At 40.3% G+C, this 22,099-nt stretch overlaps 1 protein-coding gene across 8 annotated transcripts; it reads right to left on the reverse strand.

Moving 5' to 3' along the window:
* Positions 1-778: 778 nt before the first annotated feature.
* ACOT9 (acyl-CoA thioesterase 9) lies at positions 779-20,418 on the reverse strand. Of its 8 annotated transcripts, XM_052673768.1 has the most exons (17): positions 20,278-20,418; positions 18,836-18,927; positions 17,591-17,617; positions 16,029-16,094; positions 14,577-14,622; positions 11,158-11,328; positions 11,027-11,064; positions 9,771-9,854; positions 9,094-9,197; positions 8,420-8,493; positions 6,726-6,793; positions 5,836-5,947; positions 4,681-4,771; positions 4,070-4,155; positions 3,593-3,680; positions 3,261-3,411; positions 779-3,021 (listed from the first exon to the last, which is right to left on the reverse strand). In XM_052673768.1, the coding sequence occupies exons 1-17, from the start codon at positions 20,289-20,291 to the stop codon at positions 2,963-2,965; spliced, it is 1,371 nt and encodes a 456-aa protein (XP_052529728.1). In that variant the 5' UTR covers positions 20,292-20,418; the 3' UTR covers positions 779-2,962. The 8 variants fall into 8 exon arrangements, with proteins under 8 accessions (XP_052529728.1, XP_052529729.1, XP_052529730.1 ...); XM_052673769.1 differs by lacking the exon at positions 17,591-17,617; XM_052673770.1 differs by lacking the exon at positions 16,029-16,094.
* Positions 20,419-22,099: the final 1,681 nt, after the last annotated feature.

Raw genomic sequence — 22,099 nt, forward strand, 5'->3', positions numbered from 1 at the left:
CAAAGGCAGAGCAGAGGCAGTTGCAATTAAACATCTGAAGTTCATTCTGACTCATTCATGCTAAGGAAGTGCTGAGGCAGTAGGGAAACCCACTTGCCTCTACTACGTGCAAGGCTGGTTCCTGCCCTTAGCTAGGGGTGCCCTTGGTCCTCTTAGCATACCTGGGAACATGTCATGCCCAGATGCAGGGCCAAGACCTCCATTCTCTTCTTTTCCTTTTAGCTGGTGAAGCAGTACTGTCATGCACACCAACTTTAAAATGCACTCGAGGAGGACCAGTAAGCCAATCTGTCACCAAAGGCTGAACATACAGCAAAAGCAATCAGACATGCAGTAATTTTAGAGGCAGTTTCTGAACTAAAGCCCTCACTTACTGGTCAGTGCTTTAAGAGCTGCAGCAGGTTTACATTGTGACTTAGCTGCCACAGTATCACAAATATTTGAAGAGCTGCTCCCAGAAGCTGTTAGGGGAAGGTTGTTTTTTAAACACAGAAAAATAGAGGCACTGAAAACAAAGTGCTTTTTGGGCACTCAGCCAATTGCAGAGTTCTCCTTTTACAGCAGCATTAACTGAGGAGGGTGTGGGGGAGGCCATCCAACTCTCACAGCCCCCTCCTTCTTGCTGTACCCCATGGCACAACAGCACTGAATCATCTACTTCCTGCTACAGAGCTCCAGCCAGATATGTTAGCTATTAATACAAAGATTTTCAATTAATAACTCTAGACAAGTCCAGTAAGGGGTTGCTCATTAGGCTCCAATACAAACTTAGCATTAATTACTATGGTAAAACGTTTTTATTCTCAATGCAAGATCTAAAAATAAATGATTTTCATCTCATATGCACAGGTACACAGAGACATGCACAAATAATGTTCCTTGAACCAAGATTCATTTACCTATTTTCAAAGAGGGTGACAGTGTGGAGTTACTGTCACAGACTAAAAACATGTGAGAACAAATTATATTTCTATATAGTAAAAGATGCATTCTACATGGTTTACATATGTATCTATAAACACACAAGTTCTGCATAGCTGTAAATACATCTTTATAACTACTATGATTGCAGTAAATGGTTAAGTTATCATGAACTATTACACCCACATCCTTTTAAGTATCTTCAGTCATGGATTCCTTTTCTTTCCTGTGCCCAGAGGTGCGATGTCATGCTTTGCTTCAGACTCTGCCATCTCCTTTTCTTCTCTCCCACTCCCCTCTCAGAAGCTGAATTTAGAAATGATGATAACTTCATGTTTAAATAAAACAGAAAGGACAGAGGAACAATTTGGTGCCCTCCAATGTAGGACCCCTGGGTCAATGATAAAAGCTTGCAGATAGTCAGAAGCATCTGGTTCTGAAACATCTCTCTCCATTTCCTGCATTCCTGCTTATTTCTGAATACCCAGCAGTGACATATGCAGTGTGGAAGAAAGAAGCTGGGATGGAATTTCAGTTCTCTACTTGTGTAGTCAGTCAAGTATATTCAGTTTCCAAAGAGTTTTAGAAACAAGGAAAACAGAAAATGTAATACATACCCACAGTGACATTAACCGTTAAAGAAAATAACTGATATATGAATCAGCAACCAAAGAGAGAAATTTAAGGAGCCAGGAACCAGGAGCTTGCTATCTCTGCAGTGCATTAATCCCATTCGGTCAGATGATAGCCCTGGTTCCACCAATGGAAAGCTGCCTAGCCTATAAATACAGGCAATAAATTCTTAGAAAGAAAAGGCAGATGTGTAACATCGTCTCATTGCAGAAAAAGCAATCAGCTTTAAGAGCCATTAACTTTACACTATCCTTCTGGGATCAAGGAAAGCTGCTCCTAAACACGCATCTTCAAATCTTTCTTACTCTGAAATAAAAATCACAACCCACTGATTTAGTTTGTCAACTTGTATCATCCACCTGTGTTGTCACATCACTTTCTCCCATCTGCTCAGCACAGATCCTCTGGACATATAATTCTTGCATCAATCAAACACACCCATTCCCATTTTTGAGGGGGAGAATACAGCCCAAATTGGGTGGCAAATTCCATCTAAGGTTAAATACCAGCACGAGACCAATAGCCAACAAGTAAATGCAAGTGGAAAAGAACCTTTAAAGAACTTCTCTACCTCCAAGCCCTAAGAATCCAAAACATTCTGCTCTACAACACCATTTCCCAGCCTTACCCAATCTCACCAATCAGAACTGTGCAGGCAGTAAGAAATCGTTCATCCAAGAACTTGCATGCAGTTACAGCAAAGGAAAAAAAAAAGTTTTTCAAAGAGGCTGACAGGACCAGCTGTATAAAACTAGAGTATCAGAACAGACCTTCCAGCCACCTCATCACAGAAGAACTCTTCCCATGAGGACAGGAAACCATCCAAACCAGAAGCTGCAACAGTCTTGTAAAATCCCAACTGATTGAAAACACCTGCTTGGACACTGTGCGCACACTTAGAACTTCTGAGCTTCTGCTGCTGCCCAGATGCCTGTGTCCTTCCTCAAAAAACAATACCTTAAACCTAATTTACTTGCAAATACAAGTCAAATGGCTTCAGCTGTGTGTATCTACTGATGGCAGATATTTTTCTGAAAGAACTTCCATCCCCTCTCAGAAAAACACAAAGGGGAGCTACCGAGGGAAAGAAGGCAGATGGGGACAAGACAACAGGGGGGGTAATGAGATCTTTCAAAGCAGACAAGAGAAGCCATCTATCTAAAGTTTTTCAGTCTTATTTCCTAACAGAACTGATGTGCCAAAGTAGATTGTAACAAATCCTAAGAGCAGAGAATAAAACAAAATCCAGTTATGTGCAAATATATAAATAGCACTGAAAAGGGAGCACTGAAAAGGGAGTTGCTTTGCTTGCTTTTGATACTGCAAGCACATGTCTCCAGAGATGGCTCACAAAGTTCCTTCCAAGCCATTATGCTGCTTACACAGCTGACACAGCATTCAGTGCCTCTCAGATTTCTTTCATGATTGCAGCAAAGTGTCGCTTCCCATCTAAGTACAACATGGACTCTGAAACAAGGTGAAGAAGAGAGAATGACATGAGAAACTTAGTATTGATATTGGGCAACTACGCAGAAAGACAAGCTTAAGAGGCAATTCTTATTGTCATCAAAGCATAAAATAACCGTCCTTTGTCAAAAAATTGTTATATTATTCAAATGCCAATCATTCATCTAGTAAGATGATCAGTGTTACAACAGAAAGTCTTTTCCACAGTTGTTGTGACAATGCATTATTTGGATACTTGCCTCCATATGTTTTGGGGACAACACGTGGGACCTCATTCTCTGACATAAATGTGAAATGGAAGATGTTGGTTGTGTGGTGCTCTCTGGTATTTGCATCATAAACCTCACTGTGGACTCGAACCTGGATGTAGTTTTTCTCTGTGTAGCAGACCTAAACATTTCAGACAGGAGTTACAGTTCATAGTATATCACTGACACCAAAAAACTGTAGCAGACTTCATTTTACTACAGAAAATCATACTCTCTTGTAACGTGCTGTTTGTTATCAGTGTCTAACAGTGCTAACAAGAGGCATAAGTTTTTCTGCTCTTCAAAGAGAAATCAGCTCCTACCTGTCCAGAAAGCAGTAACATGGATCCAACCTCAACTGGCCTCTGAAACATGATATCATCAACAGAGACAATAAAAGGTCTGGAACACCTGAGCAAGAAAAAGGGAAAATTTTCTCTTTAACAGCTGGTATGCTTGCAGAAATCAAAACTATTTCTTTGACAGCATTTTCATAAATGGACACTAGAAAATAAGGTTTTTATTTAACGTGTTAAAGAATTATGCTATCACCGAGGATAGAAGTAAGTGGACAAAAGCTCTTGAACGCATAAAAATACACGTCCTTTAAGGATATAACACTGCATTATTGTTGTATCTTATGACTTACACTTCCTAGACAATCTTCATACCAATCTTCATACCATTTGTCTCAGGTTATGCCCAGCCCACAGCAGAAGGTTTGAAATGAGTGGGTTTTAAGGTCCCTTCCAACCTAAGCCATTCTATGATCTTATAAATACTGCAAGTCTGTAAATCACCCATAGCTGCAAGCAGTTGCCCATCCCAGTTCAAATGCCTTTCTCATTAGGAAGCCCCCAAAGATCCTGTTGAAGATGTTCCGCTCCTGCACACAGGAAAAAAAAAAAAGAAGAAAAAAGAAAAATCAAACTGCTATATCACATCTGTTTTCCTCAAAGTGCTGCACTGAAGTCTGCATCTCAATTCTACTCTGAGTTTCTGAACCCATGAGGAGCACTACTGAAGTACATACACAGAACTCCAAATGTCCTAGGCAACTCTACTCATCTGATAACATAAGGCAAAAACCTCAAGACTGTCATCAGTTGGAAGTCCAACTCAAGTAATTTGCAAATGATTTTTCTTTAGACAAAATGAGCAGTTTGGTAGGAAAAAAAGGCAATGAAAAATCTTCTATTTTGCAGTGGTAATCCATATAGATATTTTCTATTGTATTCTAAATTATGGATTTTCTTTCCTATTAGTAGAAAAATGGCAGAAGAAACTAAAATCTAAATACACTGCAAGGACTACAGAACCTAAACAAAATAATGGATTGAGTAGTCTTAAAAGATCAATCATAATTCAGTAAGTAAATATTTTTGTAATTTATTCGCATTTTTCAAAATACCTGAGGATGGCAAATCTGTAGGCCCTTTAGCTTTGCATCTTCCATCCACACTGAATTGGGTGGCAATATACGACTCCGAAAACTTACTGTCCTATGGATGAGACAATAAACTTTATAACCTACATAACAGAATGCAGAAAGTCAGAAATGCACAACAAACAAATGCACACACACACACAAAAAAAAAACCTACAACCACCCAGAAATGTTGTCACTGAAAGCAGCTCCAACTGATCCTGAAGCCTTATCTAAAATGACATTCTTGATTTGTTACAGCATCATAAAGCCTATAGTTCTCATCTTGCAGAAATGCCTGCTCATGTCCAAGCCCATGTGAACCATCAATCTCAAGAAGAGAAAGGTACATGAAAGATATTAACAAAGCATACACTTATCCACAAAAGCTCTACGTTGCTCATTAAGTCACACCATGAATTAAAAGTACATAAGCCCAAAGAGAAATTCAACATCAAGCATGCAGAAAGTTGGAGCTGTTCAAATCCAGGCAGAATGTGTACAAGGCCCAGCTGTTCATTTTAACGGAAGGTATGTCTCACCTGGTAAACAGCTTTAAAAGTAACAATTACATAATGCTAGAAAGTTAAAGAAATTATCCACAAATACAACAGTGCACTGGTCTTATTGCACATTTTTCTACAACCACATGCACTGGAAAATTTCACAGAAATCTCACTCCAAAAATGTTGGCAGGCATTAAACCTTAAATGCATCATGAGGTTACCTGATTTAAATATGTTCAATTCCTGCCCTGAAAGAAGTTTTTCTATCAACACAGAAAACTCCTGCATTGTGCAAGCCACACAGCTGTAAAACCATCCAATTCCCTTATTTGGATAAACATCATTAACCTCTTTCCTTGAGATTATTCATAACAGCTTGCTCAAAATTTCTGTGTGCTAACACTTCCGTCAGCTTGGCACAGCTGACACTCCTGGATGATGAAGGACTCTTTCAAGAAGCGTACATTGGATATGAAAGTTTGTGCCTGCATTTCCAAGTAAAATGCCCGAGAGTTTAAATGGTGAAATGGGAAAGCAAAATGTATGACTTCATACCAGAATACCCATAAACAGACCACTCAAAACACTTTTCTTTCTCAAGACTTCCTTTCCCCTCCTCCCTTCCCTTCCTTACTTTGTGTCCAGTGTATTAAGGAATAGGTCATGAATGACATTCCTTTCTTCTGCAGTGGGAGCCATTTTCAGTAAGGAAGCAGTGCTGAAATCAATCCTCTTCAACTTGTTCACTAAGCAGAAAATACATCAGTATATTAGAATTCAAAGGAGAAAGAAAACAAAACACATTATTTGGCTCTGAAGATTTTAATCTGGAATCAAATGACTTCCCTCTTTTTTTATTCCTCCATTAAATTAAAAGCTAGAGGTTCACATTACTAGACTCAAAACAGAAATTTGGCTTTTAGAACTGACTGCAACTAAGAAAAAATAAAGACCTGTTGAATAATATCTGCTGCTCTTAGAGGGAATTTATGTACTCGTCCTGAAGAACAGAAAGACATATCAAGCAAGAAACACTACAGAAAAAAAAACAACCTTCTTCAGGTTTTGTCAATGGTACACAAATGCAAATTTGTGATAAAAAAAAGTGAAGATGCAGCTGCACTACTTCTACCCTCCATTTTCTCAGTGTCTTTCCTAAAGGTTCATGGGCACCCAGACAGGAAAGGAGCTGCTCCAGCACACCCACCATGGGGACAAACAACCAACCACAAAGGCCACATTCCTCTCAGTACTGACATCAAGGTAGCAGCCTGGAAATAGAAATATGGGGTGCAGAGCACAACAGGAGCATCCTTGTCCATCAGCTTAGCTAAAGAGCTTCCAAAAATGAGACAGCAGTCTTTGAAACTCCCCGCAATATTGACACAAGAGACACGACAAAAAAGATTAGTTTTAAACAAATTAGGACCATTTGTAAGAAGCAGAACTTCTGCAGCTTACTTCTTTCCAGCTACTAAATTGGACTTGAGGCAAATTTGCATTCTGGTAAGAAATATGACTTACATTCTCCTTGCTTGAAGATTTCTTCTTCCTCAGGGCTCTCAGGAACAAGTGGATTAACAAAGGCTGACCTGTGGACAGAGGCTTATTTGTAAGTTACAGACTATAAAAGAATTTGTCCCACAAAAACATTTTAAACGTTCCATTTATGTTTATAAACATGCTGTGAGATTAAAAGATGCACTGCAGATTATATCACAGAAATAAATTCTATTATTTCATAATGGCAGCTGCCCATGGAATATCACATTCACCTCAATCCTGAAGAGGCAGTGAAGTGAGCCAACCACAATCAAGCATAATTAAGAATGCAGTGATGTTTCTTAAGGAGCTAAAACCATACCACAGATTACATGGAAGATCATTAAAGTATTTGCTGAGTTTCTCAACAGTTTTCTGTAGAAGTTGATCTAGCAGAGTTTAAAACAAGTGCAAAAACTTCAACAGTAACATTCCTCTTGGAATAGAAACAACACAGTGTTGTAGGTAGCAAAATTTCTTATAATCTACACATTCCCATGACAGCCTTATCAACAGCCAAAAGCTGTTTACATGTGCACTGCTTATCAAAAAAGATGATGTGAGGCTGCCTTGAGTCCTAATTCCTATGTCTGTTTAACTGCACAAGTAAATGCATTCTAACGTAGTTGTAAAAAGCTTAATTATTCCTTTTCACAAGGCAAGGCAAAAGCTTATTTTCAAGATCCATTCATTCTTATAATTTCCACAGATTATTTTTTTATATTTTAAACATATATATATATATATGTGAACAAATGCTCAAAATAATATAATGTTTAGACACACAAACACTCATATAAACACATACATTTGTTGTAATGTTGGACCGTTGGGACACACCAGCTCCTGCTCTATGGCACAGCTCATTCTATCTCTTTCCAGCTCAGGACCCCTCTCCATTAGTTCTCTTGCCAAAGCCCCAAGAGGCTGAGATGCAAGTTTGCACTTTCTAAACACAGTTGGCTTGTGGCCAGCTGGCCTGAAAAACAGCCACTGAAGTCTGTATGAAGACTTAAGCTACGTGCATAAGTCCATGCACATTTCTCCTTAGTTATCCTCAACCCATTTCTAAAGCAGGTGCCCAGTGGGAGGACCAGAGGCATAAACAGGAGTACAGGAGGTTCCTGCTTAACACCAGGCAGCACTTCTGTGCTGTGCAGCTGATGGAGCACTGGCACAGGCTGCCCAGAGGCTGTGGGGTCTCCTCCCTGGAGATACTCAAAAGCTGCCTGGATGTGGGCCTGGCACCCTGCTGTGGGTGTCCCTGCTGGGGCACGGGTTGGGTCAGTTGGACCCAGAGGGCCTTGTCAGCCTCAGCCATTCTGTGAACCACTGAGACTCAATCTTTCAGTTTTTTAGGCAAGAAAGCAGTTAATTCTATTACTGTGTAACATGTGCGTTTCAGTTTTTGTGAGGACAGTCATTCAAACAGAGGAAAATCTGATACAAAAAAGGGACAGACCACATGGCTAACAGCTATTTCTAGTGTCACCTGACTCCTGAATTCAATGCTCTGAAGCTTGCCCTAGCAAAGCAGCACTTGCCAAAAGAATATATCAACCATACAATTCATTTGCATTTCACTCTGCACAGCTTCGCACATACACAACTGCCATGTTTCACACTTTCACCATAGTAGCAGTCTGTTAAGACTGTTTCCTTGTCCTATAAATTACCGTTTGTTTTCTGGATCCCTGGCCACCATGACAAAGGTTGCATCTAACACAGGGCTGTAATCACCATCGTGTAGCTGAGAGAGACAGCAAACAAGAATATCTTAAACTCTCAAAATACAAAAGGTTTTCAGCAAGTTATTCAGCTGACATCACCAATGCAATTGCACTTAACTTTCAGTTTGTCATCTAAAACCTCTCACAAAAAGCTAAGCAGAAAAGAACACAAAACTCCAGCTTCAGGAATTCTGCAACAAGAACATGAAGCAGAGAAATGCTAATTATCTACTATTTGCATCTAAAGTAAAAAATAAATAAAACAGAATAAAATCAACATGGGCACTGTAAAATGACTTGCCTTTTATTCCGAGAAATGCCAAAACAACAATTTGTTATCAGTGCCAAACTGGCAGCACTCTCAGCACCGGGATGCAGTGTGTAACATTATCTTCCACATTAGAGCCACCCATTTTGTCTCTATGAGTATACCATTCTCAAAGTTAATTACAAAATGCTGCTTAAGACAAATTAAAGTACTGAAGAGTACCTTGCCGCACCTAGACCAATGGAAATCATCTTGGTCATTTTAGAAAGCGTAACTTAGACTGCTAATGTAATCACCCAGAACTCACTCTGCAGCAACTTGTAACTGTCACAGCAGAGGCACAGGAACTAACCTGCAACATGTGCATCTTCACTTCCATTGAGGTCTTCCCAACCCAAGAAACATTGCCTGTAAATTTGATGTCACAGTCCGGATATATGACTTTCTTGCACAAATCTACAAGACAAACATTGGACAATGCTGGGGACAACTCACTCATAGCTCATATTAGAAAGTCTTTTCTAGGATGTGTGTTTCTGTGTCACGTGAGCAGCAATACACATGAAGTCAGAAAAGATAGGGCTGCAAAGGACAATACTGCAGTTTCTGTTTTACCTGTTTTTACTAAAACCAAAAGAGGAAACAGGCATGCATCTGTCAGACGGATGGCCGACCCACAGAGGGGTTCAGCAAAACGTGACAGGAGTGAGGCCCAGCTGCACCAGAACAAACACTGTTTAATAACAAAGCTAAGAAATGCACATGCTAATACGAAACCAAACACAGAAGCGCAGGAGATGTTAAAGTTGTGTTTATAAAGGTAGGGAAATATGACATTCTGAAAAGCATCCTCTTCTGTTCCTCCCTTCAAGAAAACCCTGAGCATTCCAGAATTCAAAGCCAAACCATTATAAGGTGAATTCAACAGGAGAGGGAGGAAGGTATCCTCAGTAACAACCATGGCAACACAGTAGCTGCTGAGCAAGATAAACAGATGGAAACATTTCTACTGATCAAATTGCCACTTACTGATTTTATCTACCAGGGCTGTAACTATGGATAAGGGAGATCTCGGCTGCATTTCCTGCTTGGTGTGAGTATAGCAAATAAGAACTGTGAAGAGACCAAAATGGAGTCAGATCTTAGTTTTCTTAGGTTTTTTTTTTGTTTTGTTTGTTTTTGTTTTCAAACAAGAACTTTAGCAAAAGAGATCAAAACCATCTTTGTGAAGCATAAGAGGCACCTACAAAACCCAAACTGAAGTATCATATTACAGGAGTGCGCAATGTCCACATTTTCATGTACATAATTCATGGGATTGCTATTTTAAAAAAAAAAAGCAGTAATTTAGCAGCTGTGTCAGTTATATGCATATTTAGTTACTATAAAGAGAAATTTAAATTAACCTATTACTCCAGTCCTTCCATTCCCACCTCATCTGTTCCCTTATCCCTGCAGCTGTCTGCCACAGATCTTTCATAACCTTCTCACTGCCTACTTTGATTTCATGCAGGTTGTTCAGGGATACTATCTGAGGACTTGTTTTCAAATACTGATTCTTCTGAAGAGGTGCCAGATTAGATAAGCTATGCCTCACAGGCATGAAGTCACGGTTGGAGGTATTTATCACACTGTAATACCTGCTACCAAATGACTATTTAACTCAATTAGCTTTGCTCAGAAGAGTATATGCAAGTAAACAGACTCAGAGTAACAATGTGGCAAAGGTATTTTTCTTAGTATTCAAGTGATTTTCATTCAGTACAGTTTTCAAAATTATCTCTCTGTATTTAATGAGATAAAAGATCTCTGTCCGGGAGGTTTTCAGGAAATGCAAGGTTTTCTTTCCCTAAAATTCCCTAATTCAAAAGAACTTTTATGCCTATCAGTCATGGCACCAATTCAGTTAATAAGAGTCTGAATGGGATTTATCAGAATCCCATTGCCAAAGACAAAATCTTATAAGTTGATCAGAATTAGCTGCCCAGAGAGGTGGCGGAGTCTCCTTCTCTGCAGATGGTCCAATGCCCTTATGCCTTCATGTGCTTAGGGAGCCTGCTTTAGCAGGGGGTTGGGCTGGGTGATCTCCAGAGGTCCCTTCCAAACCCTATGATTCTGGGATTTCCATCTCTTTCAGCATTGCTATCTTGTTCTCTTCGCCCTAGAGAAGGACGTCATATCGATGTGATCCTCCCTCTGTGGACACACCGTATTATAACAAGCAGTACTCAAACCTACTCTCTTTGCATTATTACCATATTCTTTTCACAGGCTCATATACACACCTCCTAAACTGTCAAGATCTTCAAGTATTCTTCCAAACCTGTAAGACACATTGTTGTATAATTACATAAACGAATCGATACTACATCAAAGTTAACACTTTATTGTAGGCGTAATATACTTGCTCTGTTACCTTACACTGTTGTGTACATTCAGATACTTCTCTCGTATTTCAGGTTGACTTCCTAGAGGCAGAAGAACTTCCAAGTAGCTATCTTTCATTCTTCTAGGAGGGAGATCTTCCTGTCGTTTTGCCAGTAAAGTATGAAGAGCTTTTCTTTCTTGCATTGCTTGCACATGATCCCTGGCAAGGAAAGATACACTCTTTGGATTATGACAACAGTATACTTGACAGCTGAAACCCCAGCTAACAGATCTCACATAACCAAAAGAAAAATAAAAAATAATTGAGCATTCTAAGGCAAAACAAGTGTGTCTTGAAAAGAAAGAGAAAGGCACATTAATTGATTTACAAAGCAAGACTACTGAAGGAAAGGATTAAGTAGTATTGTCTATCAGTGGCAAACGCACACTTTACAATACAGAGATGAACAAAACAAATCCAATTCTGAGCGCTACAAAATTGATTCTCCTTGAGAACAACTTAGTTTAAAAAAGAAAAACATAACTTACATACAATTGAACTGTAATGTTTTGTGCCTATTCATGTCTTCCATAGCTACTGTACTACAGCTCTTCCTACCCCGTCAGTTTTAAAGGACTGTCAACTTAGAATCTCACCCAAGAAGTAAAGCAGATGTACTGGTTAGTACTAAGAACTAAGAGAACTAATTTGCTAAGAATTGCTGTCATCTACAGATGATTTCTTCCCTCTCAGCATCAATTCATGCAGCATACACTTATCTAGCACACAAAAAAATAGAGAATTAATCCAGGTATTTCCCTTTCTATTCAGTTATCTTACAGCTAAACTGGAAAGTTGTGAAAAGAAATAATACAAGAAAGGGAGCAATAATTCAGTTACTTTTCCATCCCCACCATGTCCAGAGGAGCTGCAAGTCTCACAAAGCAGTGCAGCCAACTTGCTGTCATTTCCTTCCAATCTTCCAGGCTTGTTCCTTGCACAACCATCTGTGATGCAACAACCTTGCCCATCATATTCTCTTACCTGTTCATCCAAAACATCCTCACCTTAACAGTGCAGCCTAACTGAATAAAGCAAGTAGATCACAACGTCCTTTGAATCAACAATAAAGCACTAGAAAACTCAGGGTTAAGCACACGATATTTCAGGAGTAAAGCAAGATGTGTATGCACAACTATTAACTCATTTCACAGTGCAAGAGAAGGCATAAAACACTAACCAAACTCAATTGTAAATGTGTAGTGGATACGTGCCATTCATTCAGTAGTGCATGAGGCACTGCTGTGGTTTGAGTGCCATTCCGTTTCACAAAGTCAATTAAATATATATATATATATTTAAAAAATAAAATGGAAGAACCTTTTCGCCAAATAGAAAGTTTGTCTTAAGTTTTTGCTTTGGACTGATTTTGAATACTAGTCATACCGTGAGATAATGACTTCTTCGGCTTGGGTTTTTACGTTTGAGGAGAGGAAGAAAGCAGTAATACTGTGTAATCAAAAACAGTAGAAGTTTAGTAAAAAAATGTCTTTTTTCTTTTTAGCGTTTAAAAAAAATGAAATGTTTTACCTCATTTGAGCAACATGATTACCACAGACTTCAAAAAAAGAGAGAAGATAACAACCCACTCTAAAATACTATTTTCTAAGTTACGCCACTGTGCAGAAATGGAATATACCAGTTGACCAAGAAAAGGTGCAGTGTCCAAGATGATGCACCTTTACATTTGCTTTAAAGAAAAAAAAAATACTTGTATTCAAGGCCTTTTAGTGAAACCTTTAAGAGAAATTAATCAGAAGCAATCAAAAATTTGCCTGCAAGCACATGAAAAACAACAACATTTCAACTACATTCTGTTTTCACCAGTGCCTTCCAGGCTCCTTTGAGTCAGCAGCAGAACTCTTCTGGACTTCAGCTTCAGAATGTACTCTTCATTATACAGAAATATCGAGCTCAAGGCAATACTATTTTTCAACTGATAATACTTCTATATACAACAATAATATTTAATTTAAGTAGTAGCTAATAACTGCCTGAAACATTCTGCAAAATGACATTATTTGTTTCTGAAATGGCTACGATTTTACATTAGACCTCATTACAGTTCATGTAGTCATCCCATTAATCTGGCATTAGCCTGTATTGCAGACCAATTTTACAGGCCTTCTTACACACAAACCTTCCCACACAGTAAGCCTAAGTCATTCTCCAGCACTCCTAACTATGGGCTCCAATGCCTTGCTTCTGCATGACAATTGAAGTGTACAATGCCCTGCAAACCACTTATGTTGTATTTTATACAGCACAAGAAATATGCCTATATAAGAAAAACACTGCTTTGGTGATCCCGGCTTCAGCCAGCTCTCCTTCCAGACTGGGTGTCAGTAGGGGGAAAAGAAATGATAGAGAACTAGATTTTTCCAGAGCCTTGTAAGGCTTTGATCCTTAGGCAGTACTTCATATCGCACATTTCCTCCTTAGCTATTCTGGGCTGAGGGAAAGACTTCTATAAACTTCTCAACCCATTAACAGGTGACCTACCACAAATTTCAAGCCCCATCATGCTTGATTATCAGTCCTACCAACTAAAAACCAGCCTCACAGATTCAGGTATTTTCTTCAGTGTGCCTATAATACTGTTCAGATGAACCTAGTTAGAGAGCCAGGATATATCAGTTACTCCACCGAGGCAAGCCTCTCCACATTTCCTTATCAGTGCACTAAGTGTGAAATGAGCTTAGCAAATATAGTCATAAGAAAATCAATGATCAAGAAAATAAACATGGAACCAACCAATCAGCAACAAATTTTCTCCTGATTGCCACACTGATTTATTCAGAACTCTTCAGAGTTATGGGATTATAGTAAACTCTGGCTTATCCAAGAGAGTAGAGAGGGAGGCAGGTAGCCTGGATAAAGGCAAAATTTGAGATGACGCAAATTAAATGTTAAGTTACAGCAGAGTGAGAAAATGCCTGAGATACTCCCAAATGGAGAGCACAGGCCCCAGGGTTACACTCTTATGGCTGCATGGATGCAGCCAGGCCGTTCACGCGTGGCCTGCTTCAAGCAGAACCAACTCTGTTGCCTAGAAATCCCGTACAGCATAAATTCAACATGGGGATAATCCACCAAGAGATAAGAGAAAATTGCAACATAACGTTTCTAGTATAGCTTTGAAGCTTTTAAACTTCCACCAGATTCCAAGTTAACAGGAGAATCTTGTAAGCGTCAAGCTCATGTATTTTGTTCCCTTGATGCAGAAGATCTGCCAGAGAAATCCAAGAAGTTTGTGATTCACACAGTAACAATTTGAAACTTTGTTTGCATTACTTTTTAGTTTCAATCTTGTTTTCTTCCCATTACTTAGTGATTATTGTTGATTTCTAATACCACAACTTTGTGCTCCCTCAGGGTTTAAGAAATAAGTTTAATATACACTGTACCTCCAGTTGGTAGATGCTCCCACTATATCCCTCAATCTGCTTCTCACTGAAACAAAACAAACACAAAAAAATCAAAGCAAACCAAGCTTGGTTCTGCACGTAATAAATGTGAGGTTGCTTAGTGCTGAAAAGCACAATCCTCATCCCAGAATAAGAAAATTAAGTAAATTCATGCAAGTAATAGCCTGAAAAAAAGAAAGTTTGGCCAAATCCACCGATGCTGTTAGTAGGTGTATCACAGTAATGGGTTGAGTAACATGATTCTGTAGCTTATTTTGTACAGCCAACAAAGAATGCATCTTGAGTGTCTGTTAATGCAATCGAGTGCCTGCAGTGCTAATTAACAGCTGAATGAAAGAAAGAGCAGATCAAGACCAGATCACTGAATTCTGATGTGAAAATATTTTAGCCTAAACACAAACAGAAAACAAAGATAACACAGATCAGAAAGTCATTAAAGGACCATAAAAAGAATTGTGCAGCTGGGAGACACAGAGTGAAAAAAGATCATTTTTAGCTAGATCTAGCCATGAAGGGCAGGCAATGCCTGCACACCGGCTGTTACCAGGAAGACTCTATATTAAATTTCTAGCAGCCTTAAAGAACAGCACTGAAGAGAGCTCTGTAAAACTGCTTACCACATTGTCTACACTATCTGTGTTAATATTACCTCTGCCTAGGACTTTCCTAAATTTCAAGAATAACCCACTTAGAGAGTTATTCTACTCTTTCATTAGATAGGACTATGAAGTGAGCTAGGGTCTCATCACACCTATGACAATTCTCCATCACTGTTAGGCAGGTGAATGTATGCTTCTTGGAAACATCTAAAACAAGTAGCAAAAATTCCCAAATTCAGAAAAAAAAAAAAAAGAAAGAAAGAAAGAAAGAAAAATCTGAGAATTGGAAAGCACAGATGCTTACAGAAGAGGGTTTAAATACTATGACAAAATAGTTGCTGACACATCAGGGAGGGGCTACCAAAAAAAGAAAAAAAAACATTCCCAAGGAAACAGAAAGTAGGCTGCTAATGACTCATGAGCTGATTATTTTTATGAGACACCATCAGACCTTGCACACTACAAACTGAATGCCTGGGGGTTGGACTAGATGATCTCCAGAAGTTCCTTCCAATCCCTACACTTCTGTGAGTATTCACACAGATCAGCCAGCTGACCACCAAACTCTGGAGCAAAGCCTGATTCCCTACAAATTTAAATCACAGAGCCCTCCATTCGTTCCTTACCTGCAGCACCCTCAGCTCTCTCTGGACACCCCCCAGTCAAGCACCAGCATGAGCTGTGGTCAGCCCAGAGCTATGCCAGCCTGACAGCCAGCTGCCATACATACAGAGGCCAGGTACTTGCCAACTGCCATCAGGTCACTGGCCAACCTGCAACACTAGCTCTAGGACCCTTGTCATCCCTGATTCAACAGGCAATTTCCACAAACCTTCTGGACACACGGTTCGAGATTTGTGCTCATCTATTTTTTGCTGGCACCAAGCAACAAAGAGTTCTGGAAGGGAAGAAGAAGGGGACAAGAAGACAGACAAATAAAACAGATCACTTAGGCTTCATTTATTTGGGAAACCAAGCTAAACATGTTTTGAAATAAGCTCTACTACTAATTCCAACAACAAAATATCAATTAAAAAAAAAATGATTGGAAATTGATGAGTTGATTTTTTTTTTTCTTTTTTTTTTTTTAAGAGGCAGAAAGTTCTGACTCCTTTTTCTCAAGAAGCAGCAGGTTTGCTTACATAATAAGTACTACTTTCCTGTTACTCACGCCCCACCTGTGAAGCTGCCATAGCATGCACTGATTAATACAATGTTAGCAGAAACGCTGTTTTAGCTTCTAGAACACAAAACCTCCAATTTCCAATAGCGCGTGGGCTGTGCGGGGATGGAAAGGGAATAAACAGCACTTTCTCTGTCTTGGTTTAAACTAGGTTCATCTTCCTTGTCAGCTTTAGAGAGGTAAAAAGCTCTGAAATATCATGGGTCCAAACCTGCAAACATGTATATACACTGTTAGTATAATTTAATACTTCTGATTTCAATTCTAGGCATACATTTGCCAAGCTGAAACCACATAATTTTTGTTTTAACAATAAGAGAATATATTGTGAAAGTGTTTCTAAGATGTTGCCGATCTAAATCTAGTCCATTTTACAGGCTCATAAGCATGTATTTCCTCTCTTTTTTTTCCCTGGGAAAACTACATTGTTATAAAATAATCGACATCTAGAAAAGCAAAGAATTAAGTAATTAAGCATAAAAATTCATACACTTTTTTTTTTTAATTGGCAAATATCTCAGACACATGCAACAATTACAACAAATGGATTGTATCTCTTATCACATTGTGTATTTCACGCTAATTCCTCATCTGTGGTCAGTAGATCATTAAATCCAGAGCAGCGGGGCCTGAGTTTGTTTAAGCTGTGCAGCACAGTAACAAAGTACATGAGGGCTGCTGGACAAGCTCACTGCATCCACCTTTGCCATCCCCACTCCCTCATGCAGGGGCCTCCCCAGGTTGAGGCACATTACCAGGACACATTTTACCACCAGATCTGGCGTAGAGAGCTTGGTCTGGTCTTCTGGGAAGGATGAAGATATCCACTGCATCTGTATGACTGACAGCCTTCTTCACTCAAACACCTAACACGAAGCTAAGTATTGCAGGAGCTGCTACGTAAGAGATTTTGTATCCCATGAGGCAGTTAAAAATGTGTTATCCAGCATGCTATCAGAAACAAACACTAGTTTGTGTAGTAGGTCTAGTACAACAGTCTGGTCACAGAGATGACCAGAGCCACTCGCTTGTCATGATCAACAAGCCACATGTCAACAACCAACAAACCTTAAAGAAGGCAAAGGGGGTTTTAGGCAAGTCAACAGAAAAGGTTTTCACTTTTCAATAGTGCTGAAGTAAGGCAAAACAGTAGCTAAGGAAGTTTAGCATTTTAGCAAATATTAAAATATATACAGGTTACCACAACACACCATTATTCACATGAATGGGTAAGTGTCCTGTGGAGTGGAAAACACAGGTTAGATTAACAATTAAAAGAAACAATGGAAATTACATCCATTAAGGGCCTTTACTTGTTTATTTTACCTGCCTAAACTCCATTTAATTAGATAGGCCTGAAGCTTAGTAAACAACTGTAAGCAATTTGTCCTTGCACGTCACCAAAGATTTATAGCTGATACCTTTGTGGTTTCAACTGAGTTACCAAATTCAAGGAAACTAGTTAACTTATCAACAGAAGCTTGCATAACGTTCTGAAGTGCTACAGTTTTAGATCAGAACCTGAAATATTTACTGTTATTATAGTCCAAAAAATCTTAGTATTCCTTAGACACAATATGGAGGCAAGGTCAGGGTAGCTTTGCTACTTTTACAGGCCTCCTAGGTGACATAATCATAAAACATCCAAATAAAAGAGCAGGGCAATATTTGCAATTATGCAGTGTCCTGTATCCTTGCTTCTCTCCTTTAACCTCTTAAATTACTGTCTCTAAAAAATATTGAAGAAAAGCTATCTAATAACCGAAAGCCCTCATCTTCTCTTTAACTGGATAACCTGGGGTTTCTGTTTAGAGTAAAAGGGAAAAACAGTATCAGAAATAGGCAGAAGTCCACAAAGAAGTAGTTTGAGTGCTATTTTCAGTGCTCTTCCTCCTCCTTGTTTCTCAGTACATGGGATAAGAATGCAAGGGAACATTTTTAATGCTTCTGAAACAGCAACAGTGTGGTTTATTAGTAGCAGAGTGTTAAAAGAATCTTTCCACACAAAGCTCCATTGAGCTTTGAGCGCGTTTTCACAAGGCAATCACACTAATCAGATTAACAGGTTTCTCTAACTTTATAAAATTAGCAGTACTGACAACTTAAAAGTTCTGCACCACTCATTGTTTCCACTCAGTTCCTCTGTCTTTTGGCCATTCTACTCAGGCTCCTTGGCACCTTGTTATATTGCACTGACTTTCTATCTAGACTTGTTCCTCCAAATAGAATTGCTTGCTGTTCCAAGACTAAAGATTCAGGCATCTGTAACTTCAGTGACCTACGCGTACTTGTTGTCATGTATCTCCAAAAACATGCAGTAATTTTCTGACACTTTCTAAACATTTATAATATAAGAGTCAAGGGCATGCCCATTCACAGTGTACGTAAACCATATAAACAAAGTAAGCTGCTGAGAAACATTCATAAATCTTTCAAAGTACAGGCAATTACTTTACCTTCAGCCATGTCTGGAAGCAATGGTGAGCCATTGGTCCCAGACACCAACGTTCTAGCCAGAAGAGAAGGAAGTTTCCGCATGGTGTACAATCTATGTGGAGGAAGTCAGTGTGATTAGTTTTAAAGCTGTGAGAATAATGTAAGATTTACTTTGGAATGGCACTGATTACTTCAGAACCCCCACGTCTTGTTTTTAGTCTGATTTTTTAGAACCAGATGCAATCTATACAGCAATTCAAGCCAGCTGCTACCATCTGCAAACAGGAAGGATGAATGATTCACTGAGGTGAACATTGACTGTGACTGTTCAGAAGCAAGAGGGAAATCATTTTGTTTTTACATGGGTAGATAGAACAAGATGAGACAATTTTTAAATAAACAAGAGATTTAAAGTAGATGTCAGGGGGAAATTCTTCCCTGAAAGGGTGATGAGGCACTGACACAGCTGCCCAGAGAAGCTGTGGTGCCCCATCCCTGGAGGAGCTCCAAACCAGGTTGGATGGGGCCCTGGGCAGCCTGAGCTGATGGGGAGCAGCCCTGCCCTCGGCAGGGGTTGGGGCTGGGTGGCTTTAGTGCCTTTTCCAACCTAAGCCATTCCACAACTGTATGATTCTCTGATGCCCTAGGACAACCAGCTCAGACTAAACTCTAGCTTTTACACCACAGGCATCCTGACACAGACAGGATCTGTGCACATCTGGAAAATCAACCATGACCCCAAACATACGCTTTGCCTGCATGGGGCTGGAATGCACAGAAGTGTAAGGTGGAGTAACCTGAGGTGCCTGTCACACAGCCTCCAAGTCAGCGCCAATCAGCTAACCCTGGTGCTCCTGCTCACAGTTTGGTATGGGTGCAACACTGAACAAGCCCAAAGAGCAGGATTATCCCTTAGCTGCTCAGCAGAAAGGGACAACCATGAAACCTTTCACAGAACCGAACGCACCCTGCAATTCACCGAGTGCTTAACCAGGCACCACAGCAAGCAGAACGGTGACAATACAGCACAGGATAAAGGAATAAAACCCCGGATAGAACAGCGTCCCCTTGGCAAGACACGGGGGCTGCCAGTGCCTTAAGCCGGGGCTGGGGAGCAAACAGCTCCGCAGACTCCCATACACAGCGATCAGAGCGGTAGTGACGGTACAGCCCGCCGTAAGGACCCAGCTTTGGGGCTAAGCTCCCCTCTCACAGCCCAGCCAGCAGCCGACCTGTTGCCTCTCACTTCAGAGCCCGCTGCCCGCTCCCACGTTCCCCCCACTACAACCGCAGCCGAAGACCGCGCCCAGCCCTGCCGTTAGGAGCCACGGGACGCATCCCGCTCCGCCACAGCCCGTTCCCCTGGCCGGCGGACCGCACGGTAACGGGGGGGAAGTATGGCCCCCTTACCGTGCCCTGTCGTGCCCTGTCGTGCCCCACCCAGCCCGCGAGGCAGCCTTACCGTGCAGCCAGCATGGTGCTCCCCACGTCCCTACCGCCGCTAGGCACCGCCGCGGCGCCACGCCTGCCCCAGGCACGCGGTCCTCCAGCACCATAGAGGCGCGGCTGGACGGCGCGGCAGCGCTCTTGCGCGGCCCTTCCGCTGGGGTGCTCCCGCCCCCAGGCAGGGAGGTGCCGGGCGCTGAAGGCCAGGCTGGAGCGGGCCCTGAGCAGCCTGAGCTGCTAGAGCTGCCCTGCCAACGGCTGGGCTTGGGGCTGGGTGGGATTGAACTCCCTTCAACCCAAACCGTTCTGTGATTCTATGATTCTGCGATACGTCTTCCAAAGCAATACCGTAATGCTCTTTGTATTTCTAGTATATGGATATTCCATGTAGTTTGATTGCATGGACCTGTAAATTCTGCATTTACCCCACATTCTGAGCAGTACTATCGCAGTATTTCCTTGCCACTCTGCTATAAATTGATATTTTTGCCAGTGTTGATAAACTGTAAGTTGCTTGAACAAAAATATCTGAAAGCAACTGTGAACTTATAAATATCAATTCTAAGTATTAGCAGCAACAACAACAAATAGCCAAGTGAAATGCTAAGAGAACCCTGAATGCTGTCCTAACACTAGTCAGGAAAAATAACAGATCAACACTGAGTATTATCTGAATATGAATATTTTGCTCTGGAGATTTGACAAAGAGATATAATTTGGACTGAAGTACTTATAAACAATACTGTAATTAAAAAAAAAAAAAAAACCACAAACATTAACTTGCCACATTTTAATGCAGATAAGCTTTTCTTACCCTTCTTTATCTTTTATAAATAACAGGGCATAAGAGAGGCACTAATTTAGTAACTTGAGGAAACTTTCAGCAACCGAAAAAATCAAAAATTGAAGAGTTTGTTTAGTGGAAAGTAAGGAAAGAAAGCTGGTGCCCACTTTGAGCCTTTCCCTCCAGCCTTCAACAGAGGAGAAAATTCAGGCAATTAGATGCAAATTAAAAACATGTTATCAGTGCAAGTGTCGAGCTGAGCTTCCCAACTCTGAATCAAACATTTGATCACATCACCATTAAAGGATCCTGGGGAACCAGCATGACTGTTTCTTGTGGGCTAAGACCAGTCTGGGCTTCTGTCTCTGTGGAGGACATGGGGAAAACATGCCTTAGAAAGATACATGGCGCTTCATATGCTTGTATTAATACCAGTTAATACCAGGACACTTACACTCATTCCCACCAGAAGCGCAAATAAATAGGCTGACCAAGCCCTCAGGAAATCATCTGGAGTTTAAGTATCAATTTCTGCTACACCAGGAGTGACATCAGCAACACTGAGAAACGAAACTAGTGGAATGTGTCCCTGCCCACAGAGGGGGAGGGCAGAAATAGATGATCTTTAGGGTCCCTTCCAGCTCAAAGCACCTGGTGACTCATTCCGTGATTCTAAGATGACATGAAACATTCTGAAAGGCAAATGGACCTGAGGCAAGTGTTAGAAGCTGCTTCAAAAGTACAAAGCTCAGCAGCCAGATTTACTCACAAAACTGAGTTCTTTCAGAACATCTTTGTTAAATATGCTTGCTATTACACTGAAAAAAATACCAATGGTAACATATAAATAAAGAATTGCATCATAAGTCTGAGATCTCAATATCTTAATCATGAGGTTTTTTTATGGAGTGGAGTAGGGTTGTTGGGTTGATTTTTTCTGTATTTGCCATTGATTCATAAAACCATTTTTGAGGCTTGGTGTTCTTACAGTATTTTATTCTTGTGCCCTGTGAGTTTGAAATCTAACTCCAATGAACTGGATTAACACAATGTC

This window comes from Tympanuchus pallidicinctus, unplaced genomic scaffold (genome assembly GCF_026119805.1).
Source record: "Tympanuchus pallidicinctus isolate F22 unplaced genomic scaffold, pur_lepc_1.0 scaffold14, whole genome shotgun sequence".
Taxonomy (NCBI): domain Eukaryota; kingdom Metazoa; phylum Chordata; class Aves; order Galliformes; family Phasianidae; genus Tympanuchus; species Tympanuchus pallidicinctus.

What these genes read in the sequence shown, in the direction of transcription:
- ACOT9 (XM_052673768.1), bottom strand. An exon ending in TCGAACCGTGTGTCCAGAAG is followed by an intron (nt 14,623 to 16,028) that starts GTTTGTGGAAAT and finishes GTTTTGTTTCAG; the next exon opens with TGAGAAGCAGATTGAGGGAT. An exon ending in CTTAATACACTGGACACAAA is followed by an intron (nt 4,772 to 5,835) that starts GTAAGGAAGGGA and finishes TCTCATCCATAG; the next exon opens with GACAGTAAGTTTTCGGAGTC.